The sequence below is a fragment of the Pochonia chlamydosporia genome, chromosome 5, assembly GCF_001653235.2.
Source record: "Pochonia chlamydosporia 170 chromosome 5, whole genome shotgun sequence".
Classification (NCBI taxonomy): domain Eukaryota; kingdom Fungi; phylum Ascomycota; class Sordariomycetes; order Hypocreales; family Clavicipitaceae; genus Pochonia; species Pochonia chlamydosporia.
The window spans coordinates 3,242,239-3,255,110 of NC_035794.1; the positions used below are offsets into that span (position 1 = coordinate 3,242,239).

Genomic DNA, 12,872 nt, shown 5'->3' on the forward strand with positions numbered 1-12,872 from the left:
TCCCAAATAAGAAAATGTATTAAACGTCATTGGAATGAGATGCCTTACATTCGAATGTTTCCAAGACTTTTAAGGCGAGGGGGCTAATTTCCGGCGTTACGGTGGATGTGGGCATGGAAGCACTTGACCCTTGAATCTGCCTCCAAACGTCACAGTCCGCAAAAACAGGCTGCCATTGCGATGGAGAACAGCCTGGCATTTTAATCTACGCAATTTTATCCCCCAGAGAAGGTTTACTCCTGCCGCATCAAGATCTAACCACCTAGATGTAACAAGGATCTCAAGACTTGTTGCAGGCTGCAAGGTCGGCGTGAACGGGTCTATTGTAAGGCAGAACAAGAACAGGTGGATTGCTCAGACAGCTGCTAACATTGAATGTGTCCAGATCTCTGGTGTTCTGTGGGCCACCCCCGCGCTCACTGGACCTCTTAGCTGGAAGTGCCAGGCATGAGGCTCCGAACTCTCTGGTCGGCATGACCATTGTCAGTTGACTTACTGGTATCCTGGCAGGTGTTCGCATACATGTACGGAGTACCCCTGGTGCAGTTAGCAGCCGGCACATGTGGCGCATATTGTTTGTGAGGTTGCTTTTCTGGAAAACCGAACAGATCAAGTTTCTTTTCCGCTTGAGGAATCTGGTGGCAACACCTTCAGGCGTGTCCTACTTGGCGTGAGTGCGTCTGGTGTAGGGAGGTCGTTCCTTCCTTCCAAGTTCACAGACTAACTTGTGTAGGGTCTGGTCAAGTCTAGTTCATTTTCGAGGCAAAACACCACATGCAGCATTATTAGTGCGCGTCCTCGCCTTCGATGTTGGCAAAATCGCCTCCAACCTGACATCGAACGCACCAGTTGACACCATTCCTCACCTACCCGGGTCTAGTGTTCAACTACAGTCCCCGCCGACAACAGGTCGCCAAAGCAACATTGAATTCCTTCACCCCATGCAAGCACATCGTAAGAACAACGTTGGGCTTGCAAGGACACAATCGCACAAGACTCCGAGGGTCGCTGACCCTGCAACAGGGCATCGGCTAAAGCTGCTTGAACATCACGACGATGCATTGACGACATCATGCCTTCCAGGCAACCGTTGCACCAAAAAAAGACACCGAGGCTGCAAAAAATCCGTCTGGTAGATCTGCCTACCAAGCGCGGCTATTTTCAACTTCGCCTCACAATCCGCCTTACTCTTCCTCTTCATATACGTCCGCCTCACTAAACTATAGCACCGGTCTTGGAGCTGAACTTCATTGTGGGGCGTTATGCTGGCTACATAAAGTGCTCCTGCTCGTCCACCACCGTTAGACAGACAAGTGCGACTCCAGGACCACGCGACACGGGAAACACTTCCATCACAACGTTCACTACATCAGTGAGACGGCGAATCGGCCATGGCAACTCCCTCGGAGTCAACGTTCCCTCCTAGCCCTGAGTTTAGCTCAATCGAGCGGATTAGGGTATGTCGCTTTTTTGTCCACAGGTTATCTGACTTCAGTCGGAGTGAATGCTGATTTGTTGTCTCATTATACAGGACCACCTCAGGGTTATGCGAAAGTTCAAGGGAATCCTAGAGGACACGCAGAACCCATCTTCAAATGACTCCTTCTATCCTGCGTCCCCAGACAATGGTTCCAGTCCAGAAATGCAAGCCAGATGGAGGCTGCAATGTCTTTTAATGAGCGCCGAGATTCGATACTCGATGTACTTGCAGTTCTTAGAAAAATGGGTGACTGCCAATAGTGGTGCATCAAAGGATCAGTGGCCACTCCCACCATGGTAAGCCTGATCCAGACTGCCTATACACTTCTGCATGTAGCCGTTTTTTTTTTTTTATGCTTACACATCTTGCAGGGACGTGGCCATTATTTTCTACGCTCATCTTCTCTCACCTTTCAACTTTCAGCGGGACATTGAATCAAATTTCCCAAAGATCTGGGCAGCAGAGGTTGAATTTCCACTATCAAGGATGGCCTCAACCAACGCAGACGAGGCAAGCAAACGCGCCTGGGGAGAAGAGTACCCCAGTATCCCATACGATACCATCGCTTTCAATGCTGATGGCAACCAAACATTCATTACTGCAAAGAATAATATGAACATACAACGCTACACATGCCGCTCAAGGAGTTGCCAAAAGAGGAAGGTTTATGTGATCCCCATGGCAGATTGGGCCAAATATAGAGTCGGAAGAAACAGCCTACAGTGTCCAGGTTGTAGGACGAGCTTCACCAGATACTCCCAGTACGTGCACGACAGAGTACTGCGATCTTCCCGCGTGGAGTTTGGCTTCCCAGTTTTCAATCTATGGGAGAGCCCACAGCGGCAATTTTGCAAACAAGGGTTCGCCGACCGCGTTTTAGCTCTAGATGAGGCTTATATCCTGGCCCCAGATACCGTCACCCGCTACCTCCGGTTCCTACAGCTCATGAAGGAGAACCAGTCCATACTCGTGCCGACACTCGACATCGATCTCTTTTGGCACACACACCAGCTCTCACCTGCAGCCTACCACACATACTGCAAGACGCACATAGGCCAACGCATTAATCACGATGACACTATCCGCACCGGGGCGCGTTCTACAGCACAAGACCAGACAGCCCATCTGTGGGCCATGAAATACAACGAATCATACTTTGATCCGGAGAGCAAAGCAGCGAAGGACGAGATCCAACGGCAAAAGAAGGCATCTAAGCAAAAGGTGCGAGAGAATGCAAAGGAGCTCGCGGCGTTCGACAAAACTCACCTGCATGTGAAAGATGCATTTGACAGAGCAAACAACCGCATGACACAGGATGAAGCTAAATTGCGAAAGATGAGGGGCGTGGCGCGTGTTGTGCAATCGGAGATTACGGCCGAGGAGGAGGCAAAGGAAGCTGTCAAGCCAGCGATACGATTGTTTAAAATGCGTCATTACCGCGGACTATCGCGACTACAAGTGCAACGACACGAGGCTACGGGCCGTCGGTTGAAAGAGGACTTGGCCCGCAAGCAGCGTGAGATTGAGACTCTCGATAATGCTATCTGGGATTCAACACTTCCGGAACAAGAACGATGCACTGCGGAGTGGGAAGCCGTGGAGGAGAGACGGCGTCGCTTGGAAACGACACTCAAGGGGAATCTGGATCGAGCGACATTGGCTATTGGACAGCCCAAAGACCCGAAGGACCGGTATAACGGATCATGGCGTTCGATCGTGCCTTCAGAAGTGCAGTGCAGTGTTTTTCCCGTCATGAGCTACACGTCCGCGCCTACTAGAAGCACTGGGGGCGGATATGGAGGAGCTGCAGGATCTACAGGAGGAGGTACAAGCGGAGGTGTAGGCGGCCTCGGTTTCGGTTTCGGCTTTGGGGTTGGCTTTGGTGGTTTTGGATGCGGCTCAGGCTGCGGAGGCGGGTGCGGTGGTGGATGTGGTGGAGGTTGTGGTGGTGGTTGCGGCGGCGGTGGTGGTTGTGGAGGTGGAGGAGGCGGTGGATGCGGAGGAGGAGGAGGATGTGGTGGTGGTGGATGTGGTGGTGGAGGAGGTTGAGAATGGAGTTTGCACCAGATGAGTGTCACGATCCTGCTATCAGTGTTTACTTGCTGTTTATGCCCGACATTTAGTGATATTTTGATTCTTAAATTTCGCATATAGATTGTAATGACTCCAGGTAGCGATCATCTCCTGCTATTATTTATGTCTCATAGAGTGCAAACGCCAGTCTCTAATCTGGCATCACAAGTCGGTGCCTCCAAAGGCGTATGTCTTCCGAAAGCGATGAACCTACACTAGTAATTATCGCAAAGCAGCATATGCTGTTCACTTGACCCACTCTTAAGGTTTTAGATGTCCTTTTTTTTTATCATATCACTTATTATAGTGGCCACTTAAAGATTTACAGAGCATGATACTGTGTTTTGTCAATAAAATGGACTACCCTATACCTCATGCGTTTTTCCCAAATCATAGAGGACACACTCGCATTGCATACATGTATTCTCCAAGCCGTTTATATTAATCGGCATAATGTATTAATAAATGAAATTCTTCTTCGACATCCAAATTAATTGTCTCTTCTGCAGTTGGGAGATAGGCTTTCGGTAACAGCCTGCCACGAGGCCGGTCGCACATGCCCATGCTGGAGACTTCCAAGGCACCCCAGTTGTCGGGGATCGCTGACGAGAAAGAAAGCCAGGAGACGTCAATGTAAAATTTATGCCAATTTACCATGTTCCTACAATTTAGTTAACATTTTTTTTTGCCAAATATTGTAGAGACTGGACTAAAGGTCACCGGATCCACGTTGGTGCTGCTACGCCACACAAGCACCACCCTGATTATCAAGATCAGATAATTCTGGATCAACATCCCACGATTGCCGACTGCACCCACTCGGACTTGGCTTACCAAGAAGGGATGATCTTACTGCCTAGTGGAACTAGTGTGGAGTTGTGCCTCCTCCCATGATCTGATAATTGACTCGAACAAGGTGGCTTAGGTGCGTGGGATTGTTGAGATCGATAACTTTGGTCAAGAAAGTGCCTGGCATCTTGCATTTTATCCGGCAGTTTTGACCCCACATCACCGCGCGGCAATGCGTAATGGCGGGTGGCGCGCCGTTTGATATCCGGATCGTTTTCAGTGTACCTTTTGTTCAGGGTTCAGCTCATTCATTTGAGTGTAAATAATTAATCAAGGAATCTGTATTGCAGAACTTGCCTCATTTATCCTTCTTGGCAAAATGCTGTACTAGCATGGGATGGAGACGAGTTCAGGTAATGGTAGTGGACCTCGTTTCTGGAGGCAAAGTTTCTTGCGGGAATGCGCCTACTCTTCTTGCCCATCCGGGTCACTGCATGAATCAATGCAATGATTGAACTCAAGCCGGATTGCCACAAGGTTGCAAATGATGCAGCAAGGATTGCCCTGCTTACCAACACCTTGTCAGTGTCACATACAAGCCAGATACCTGGGCGGGATATGCCGGGCACAAATCTTAGTATCCTGGCTCGCAGGGGTGATGTTAATGCCGGTCTGTAATATAGTTATCTGGCTCGGATGGCACAGTTATCCACAACAGTTCCAATGAGTTGTGGGTTATGTGATTTAGTTTTCTGCCCCTTGCCAGACGAACCCAAAGAACCAGGTGGCTTGGATGTCATGCAAGTCGTTGCCTGGTATGGGAGTTGCGCATAGTCTACGTAATGATGGTCAAGGGCCGGCAACTCCGTTCGTGTTAACGGTGGTCCAGTCCGGAAAGTCTACTTGTACGGTCTTGAAAGTTTGGAGTCGTGAAGTATAAGATGAGAAGGAAAGCCTTCTCCTGCGATCTAGCCATCTCACAATCTTTCTCAACATCACTGGCTCTTTCTGCATTTCTTCAGCTGACTTCACTATGCGTCCAACACTTGCTCTATCGCTCATCCTGGGGCAAGCTTATGCCCTCGACCGCACACTAGGTTTCAACGCAAAACCCACTGTGGAAAACCGCACACTCGACCAGATTTATGAAGCTGCGGTTGCAGAAGGTGGCGTTGTCACGTTGTGGCATGGCGGCGACGAGAGAAACCAAATGGATTTCCTCAAGGATGCTTTTGAGAAACGGTTTCCAAAAATGAAGCTCAATTTGACCGTGGATCTCTCCAAATATCATGACGGCAGAATCGACCAGCAGCTCGCAGCCAAGAACGTCTTTGTGGACAGCGTCATGCTGCAAACGGTTCACGATTTCCCACGGTGGGCGAGAGAAGGCGCATTGATGAATTATGCGCCGCTGGGATTTGATCAAATCCATCCAGCTTTTAAGGACTCTGTCTCTGCGTCGTGGTACGGCGTAGAGTTGCTGTTCTGGCAAAATGCGTGGAATACAAAGAAGCTGCCAAATGCAAACTTCAGCACATTCGACTCGTTCCTCCGGCCTGAGTTTAAGAATAAGCTTGTTTTGACGTATCCTCATGACGATGATGCGGTTCTGTTTGCCTTTGACCAGATGTAAGTCATTATACCACGCGTTGACAAGCATAACGGAAACGGGTCTTGCCTTGAGCTAACAGCATCTCCCATTTAGCATGCAACAACAAGGAGAGGCCTGGTTTGACAAGCTACTGGCCCAGAATCCCAAATGGGTTCGTGGTACGGCAACTCCATTCACTCTTATTTCCCAGCCAAATAGCACTGTAGCAGCGACCTTTACCACTGCAATTGGGTTCACCAATGTCACCGACATTGCTACTGCCCTCCCTACTGACGGTTTGTTTGTCTCTTGGGCGCAGAGGGGAGGAATCCTGAACGACGCGCCGCACCCCGAGGGTGCTAAGCTATTACACTCCTTTATGCTCTCCCCCGAGTTCCAGAAAGAGCTTGGTTGGAGTGTTCGTCAGGATGTTGAGCCGCCTGCTGGCGTGCCTGACTTGATGCGCATGCCGAATACAAACCCAGTGGCTTTTAATACTTGGATGGAAGACAGGCCCAATGTGGAGAGGCTGAGATTTTGGTTCGAGGATCGCATTGGTACTGCACAGGGGAAGAGCCCGTTGGTGGACGGTATCTGAATCCATGTTGCATAAAACTCTGTATTTCTATCACTTTGTACATAGAGTATCGAGTATGGGAAGTACTTGGAGGTCGTGTCAGCGTGTTACCCTTAACCACGCTAGTTGTCTTTTAAGGGAGGCGAGTTTTTTATTATATTTTGGGGATGGCAGCACATACATTGGCATCTTCTAACTTGAGTGAAGCGTATAAATGTGTATGTGCCGATTTTTAGCAAGCTGTGGTTACCGAACGCCGAGCCAGATCTGAGAACAATAATTGACGCATACGCAAGTGTCTGCTCGATAAATTTGCATGACAGTTCTCTTCGGAGAATCACGGTAGAATGAATTGCATAAATATTCGTTAAATATCCGTCAATTATTCCTATGAGAGCGAAGCTTTATTGTATTACAACTTCTGCATGTTTACCTGAAGCATATTACGCAGAAAATATAGCCTTCCCGTATTAAAATACACCGCCAATCACCTGTGAAGCCACACAACCAAAAGCACTTCAAGAAGTTACATTCATTGACCAAAAAAGGGCCAATGAAATGTTGTCAGTGCGTTGTGTTGTGGCATATATAGCGGTTGCTATTGGCACAATCATGTCAACCAGGCATTTTGTTGCATGATGGTGCTGTCAGTTTCACAACAAAGAGAAAGCGGGGTGTTGAACGGGAATAATAAGTAAATGACAGGTTTCTGTGCGAACGCAAAGTAGACTTTCGTGTGCCAGGAACCGAAAGGCAGACTGAACCAACAAACGAAACCAGGTCCCTGTTTTCAACTAACTGCTCATTAATACAAAAGGACGGCTAAACGATACATTATTGACCGCATGGTGACCCCCAAGGCGCCAGATTGAATGCCTAATCATTGTACGAGGAACCCGCTAGCATTCCGTGCTCTACAGCGCGACGCTGAGGAGTGAAACTGGGGAGAGAGGGTTGAAGAAGTCTCTTATACTATGCCTTTGGACATCACGGTCCGCAAGGGGGGAAAATTGGGCTCTATTGAAGGCGACTTTTCCATGGATGAAGCTGTTCTTGCAGGTATGTGCTGGCTGCACTGTGAATGTCTACCATGCCACAACACTACGAGTTTTTGCGCTGATTTGAACTCATCGGCTGGATAGTCTTGCCAAAAGGGAGTCATATTATATCCGCTGAATCGTACGGGAAGTCAACCTGGACACAAACCGGAAAACTGGTAACAAGTGACGGGCAAGGCCTGCAGAAGGTGTATTTTCTGAAGGTAAACACGTCCAACTATTTGACATGGTCGAAATTTCATCTGCTTACTACATTTCGATTGCAGCTCGCAGTAGGAAGTCATGGCCAGCAGCTTCTCAGAGGCGAGCACGAGGCCATGTCGACAATCAAGGCTTTGATTCCCGACCTTGTTCCAACACCTCTTGCGTGGGGAAGTTACGAATCGACACCAATGCAAGTGAGTTTCTTCGTACAAGATTTTCACGACATGGACATGACGCTACCGCCACCCGATAAGCTTGCCAAAAGCTTAGTTGAGCTACACAATCAGACTTCGCCAAATGGAATGTTTGGCTTTCCAGTGACAACATTCGACGGCATCGTGCCGCATGTTACTGAATGGGAAAGCAACTGGACAACCTTTTCTCCCGACTCCTCCGGCAATCTATAGAAGTAAATCAAGAAAAGAACACGAAATGGGTCGAGTTTGACATTGCAGCAGAACGTGTCATCGCTGAAGTTGTGCCCCGGCTTTTGGATCACGTTAAAGAGGATGGGAACGCCATAGTTCCCAGGCTTATTCACGGCGACCTGTGGGGTGGAAACATGGGGCAGGACAAGACGTCTGGAAAGCTCATCTTCTTTGATGCTGGTAGCTTTTTCGCACATAATGAACTGGAAGTGGCCATGTGGAGACGTTATGGCGCACAAAATCTTGGGCAGACGTATCTTGCCGAGTATAAGTTGCATTTTCCTCCCGCCGAGCCAGAGGCTGAGTTTGACGATCGAAGCAGGCTTTATAGCCTGAAATTTGATCTGAACCATTCGTCGGGTCACCCTGGCGACATGGCAAGAGACGTGTAAGTTGAGAAACTGATATGTTAATGGCTTCGAGTAGCTGACTATGTACAGTGCTTTTAATAACATGGTGTACCTCTGCGAAAAGTACTCTTCGTCAGAGTTTCTGCCAGATTATGATCCCAGAAAAGATCCTGTGTCGGGTTCCGCATACATTTACGCCGAGTAGACTCTGTTGCTGGTTTTGCCAAGAAATAAGACAACATGGAAAGTTATGGTGGTGAACACAGGCCGTTTGGGTTGTATTAACTGCAACATGTAGCAAGTGTAGCAAACACTCCAATGGAACTTAAGCATACCGCTCTCTAGTCTTCCCCACATTTGAGTTGGTTGAGATTGTAGGAATCTCGAGCATTCACAGACTGTCTATATGTGATTCAATATCATTGTCGGACGAGCTAAAGACCGGTCAGAACTTGACATATGCTGAGGACAATGTCCATGAAACCAGTTTAATTTACCATCATATGAGCGCAAATATCATCGCGTATACGGACACTATCAATATGAGCCCTCCTTGCACACCGACTGAGCCTGCCACGCCCTTTTTCGATGTTGCCACGGCTGCACCAGTTCCGGAAACAGAACCAGACGGCCGCGGTTCCGAATCTCCCCTTTTGCCTACGGGAGCGGCCGTAATTGTGTAAACTACTTTGTCACCTCCGTTAGTATATGAGAAAAATAGAGCTGCTAGGAGGTGCGGTGACGGATCCGAGTAAAGTTCAGGCAACAGGAGTGTAGCAATACCAAGCTGTGCCCTGCGGGATGCTGTAGCAGCGCCGGATTTTGCGGTTGTGGACCAGATTATTGCAGGTACAGCAAGCCAGATTACGAACGGTATCAAAATGGTAGAAATTTGCTAACACAAAGTATATGTCTATATTTGCAGAGAAGGGTGCCAAGTACTTGCGAGCGTAAATCTAACTACAACGCATTCAAGAAAATAGAGTAAAACCGGCAAGTGCCCTCTTAATGTTTGCTGCAGCAAGCATGGCTTCTGTGGTTACATGAAGGAGTTTTGTGACGGCAACTATGTTAAACGACCCTCTTGCTCACTCACTAACAGCACAGTTTACCGATTTATTAGCTATTTTAAGGGTTAGGCTACAGCTAAGAGATCTTGCTACGCAAAGCGACCAGAAGACATCGCCTTTGGTTAATATACGCACATTATAATTAGCTTTGCTACTATTAACGCCAACATGTTTGAGGTTTTACAGGTGATTCTAAAACCGTGAATATCATGAGCAGGATTAGCACTAACAAGATCCTACAGCCTAACATTAAGATCTAGGTCGCCATGAGCGGATAGGCCGTCAACAATCTGGGACTACCGTAGACGCTATTTAGCGACCTGGCCGCTTCGGATGCAAACATGGAATTTTCCCTCTCATCTTTGTCTAACATAATGAAAAAGCACGGGTTTAATAGCATCAACATTAACTGGGATTATCCTAGCTTTGGACCGCCATAGTTGTGGTGACAACTACGCTAATATTATCACCTTTGTAAAGAAGCTGCGTCAAAAGATTAAACAAATGTGCAATGGAGTATCCATGCCACTGCTAGCAAGTTATTAGTATCTCTGGCACTTTAACCTGTTTTGTTAGAGGACACTGTGAACTGGTTTAGCCTTATGCCTTATGACATGCATGGAGCCTGGGATACTAATAACAAGTTTACTGGCCCTTGGGCAAACTCACATCCTAACCTTACCGAGATTTAGCTTGGTCTAGACCTACTTTGATGAAATAACATGAGCACCCAAAGGATGATCGTCGGCATGTTATACTATAGTCGCAGATTTACTCTGACTGACCCGGCTTGTTGCACGCCGTGTTGTCGAATTAGTTCTGCTGGAGAAGCGGGTAAATACTTTGGCACAGTCGGTGTCCTACCTCGTCCCGAGATCCAGGATATCATAAAGAAGAATGCCCCCAGCCGCCTTGCAGCGTTTACCTTAGATATCGACCCCAACGTCACGGAACACTTGCAATAGCTGGTCCCTCGCATCCAATCCCCTGGTACCTGTAAGCAACGGCGATTCAACTGCCAGTCTAGCCGGCGTATTTCCACGCTCGTCTTCTGCAAAAGCATCCGCGCCATGTGCCAGCAGAGCACTTGCCACACCGACGGCACCGTGATATGCCGCCCAGTGAAGTGGTGTTCCGTTGCGTCGGACCATGTCTGGTGCGGTGGCGGCAAGCTGCATTGCATCCTGTACACGGGATCCCCAGAGCCCAATATCTTGGCCATGCAATCGGGCACTGCTTGTCGTCGAATGGCGGATAAGCATTGGAGCGGGAACTTGGAGAGGAGCACCTCTGAAAAGCAAGTCCTCGGCAAGTTGCGCCATATAACTCATAGCATCGTCGTCTAGATGTAGTGATAAGCAATGTAATGCTGTCCAGCCCTCAGCCGTGCACAGGACAGGATCAGCACCGTGGGTAAGTAGGACAGTCGCAGCCTGTACTACCTGATGGGACTTCTTCATTGATGCTATAGGAACCAGTGAGCACATCAATGGTGTCCAGCCGTTGGCGGTCGTGCTATTAACATCTAGACCACGAGATAACAGTTCGTGTACGATGTCAGCTTTACCGCCAGCAGCGGCCCAGTGCAAAAGTGTCTCTCCATTGTCGTTCTCCATTGCTGCCAATGCAATGTCTTGATCATGGTTGGTCAAGCTATCTGCGTAAAGAGCGAAGACACGTATGTTGGAGCCGAATGCAGCGAAATGAAGGGGCGTGTTGCCTATTATATCCCTTTGCGTCACAGACGCGCCGTGATCTATTAAGAGACGAATACCTGTCTCGTGCAAGCGCTTCTCTGGACGCTGCCTAACTTGAACTGGGGAGCCAAGATGATGAAGTGCACTTCCCCCATCGCGGCCTCTTCCATTGGGGTCTGCGCCCTTTTCGAGAAGCGCTTTTAGGCCGCCAGCTAGATCAATGGATGATGCGGCTTTGATTACGAGATTTTCGCCACGGGGTTTGCTGTTGGGATCAGCACCAGCATCAATTAGCTGCGCAATGACTTGTTGTTGGTGAAGGTAGTCTACGCCGTCGTAGTTTGCCTCAAAGCCCTCGGTGTACAAACTAAACTTAAACCCAACTGCACAATGCATAGCATACGTAATCGTCTCTTGTGAATAGTCAAGTCGGCTAAGGAGGACACTGATAACGTGAACCTCCCATCTTGCCGCCGCATGGTTCAGGGCAAACGTCTTGGCAGCATTAGACCAACCACGGCACCAATCCAAAAGGTCCTCGACAATGGCAGCCTGACCATAAGAAGCCGCTTCGTTGAGAAATGTCGCGTAGGGATACCTCGTAGCCGCATTTATGCCTGGCTTCGTGTGGTCCCACAGGCGATTGAAAATATCACGCTTTCCAGCTCGAATAGCTACGTTGAATGCCGATGTAGGTGTCTCCTCGCCTGGGTTCACGACTAGGGGGTCCGCGCCAGCATGCAAAAGAACTTCAATCGCGGCCATATTGTCGCACAATACTGCAACCTGAAGAGGTGTGCCAAAACCCTCGGCTTCATATTCGAGCTCTTGGGCGGAGCACCGAGAGCTCAGCCGTCGTAGCTCCAGGATGTGGTCATCGCGGACGCAGGCGTGCAGGGCAGATTCTGGGGAGCCAAAAGAATTACGCATTCGCCGCCATTGGTGAATGTTCATGCCTTGCGGCAGTGTTGAATATGGCGATGTGAGTGCTGCCATGGTACCTAGGTAGCTTGAGGTGCGCTCATTCATAGCGAGGTGGGGAAAGTGCAAAATCTGTGTTCTGTTTCCCTTTCCTGAAGCTCGTGATAATACGGACACGGATTTATATTCGCCCGGAGGGAGGTTCGTAAAAGACCAACTCCGTACACAGAACGGTACATATAAATGTCAAATATTTAATTACGTACCTAGGTAGTTACGGTTGGATATATTGGGCACACTGTTGCTCCCTAACAGACCAGGCGTTCCAGTACGACTATGGCAACAGCATTCAAAATCAGAGCTTCCAAATAACCGGGCATCTAGAATGTTACTTTTGCCGCAAAGTGGAATCCATCGCGATGGCACAGAAGGACAAGCCCTGCATTGTTCTAGATTACTGCAAGGTAGGCTATATTAGCTCTAGTTATACCATAACTAATAATTATTACCGTTGTGTTTTATCTAAACTGCTTGTATTTCTTAAATTTAGAGAAATATAGTACTAATAGCATGTTTTCTATACTATTAATACTAGCTCAACGTAAAGCCTAACGCATATTACCAATGTATTGCA

General features: G+C 48.4%; 4 protein-coding genes across 4 annotated transcripts; 3 read left to right on the forward strand and 1 right to left on the reverse strand.

Moving 5' to 3' along the window:
* Positions 1-1,391: 1,391 nt before the first annotated feature.
* Positions 1,392-3,529, forward strand: VFPPC_06285 (hypothetical protein; the record flags this gene model as incomplete). Its single annotated transcript, XM_018285338.1, has 3 exons — positions 1,392-1,457; positions 1,532-1,776; positions 1,852-3,529. The coding sequence occupies 3 exons, from the start codon at positions 1,392-1,394 to the stop codon at positions 3,527-3,529; spliced, it is 1,989 nt and encodes a 662-aa protein (XP_018142432.1).
* A 1,846-nt stretch (positions 3,530-5,375) lies between these two features.
* On the forward strand, positions 5,376-6,531 carry VFPPC_06287 (ABC-type Fe3+ transport system; the record flags this gene model as incomplete). The annotated part of the gene is made up of 2 exons (XM_018285340.1): positions 5,376-5,971; positions 6,048-6,531. The coding sequence occupies 2 exons, from the start codon at positions 5,376-5,378 to the stop codon at positions 6,529-6,531; spliced, it is 1,080 nt and encodes a 359-aa protein (XP_018142434.1).
* Positions 6,532-7,484: 953 nt separating this feature from the next.
* VFPPC_06288 (protein kinase-like (PK-like)) lies at positions 7,485-8,755 on the forward strand (the record flags this gene model as incomplete). The annotated part of the gene is made up of 5 exons (XM_018285341.1): positions 7,485-7,569; positions 7,653-7,771; positions 7,835-8,089; positions 8,137-8,588; positions 8,641-8,755. The coding sequence occupies 5 exons, from the start codon at positions 7,485-7,487 to the stop codon at positions 8,753-8,755; spliced, it is 1,026 nt and encodes a 341-aa protein (XP_018142435.1).
* A 1,791-nt stretch (positions 8,756-10,546) lies between these two features.
* Positions 10,547-12,313, reverse strand: VFPPC_06289 (ankyrin; the record flags this gene model as incomplete). Its single annotated transcript, XM_018285342.1, has 1 exon — positions 10,547-12,313. The coding sequence occupies one exon, from the start codon at positions 12,311-12,313 to the stop codon at positions 10,547-10,549; it is 1,767 nt and encodes a 588-aa protein (XP_018142436.1).
* Between the last annotated feature and the right edge of the window lie 559 nt (positions 12,314-12,872).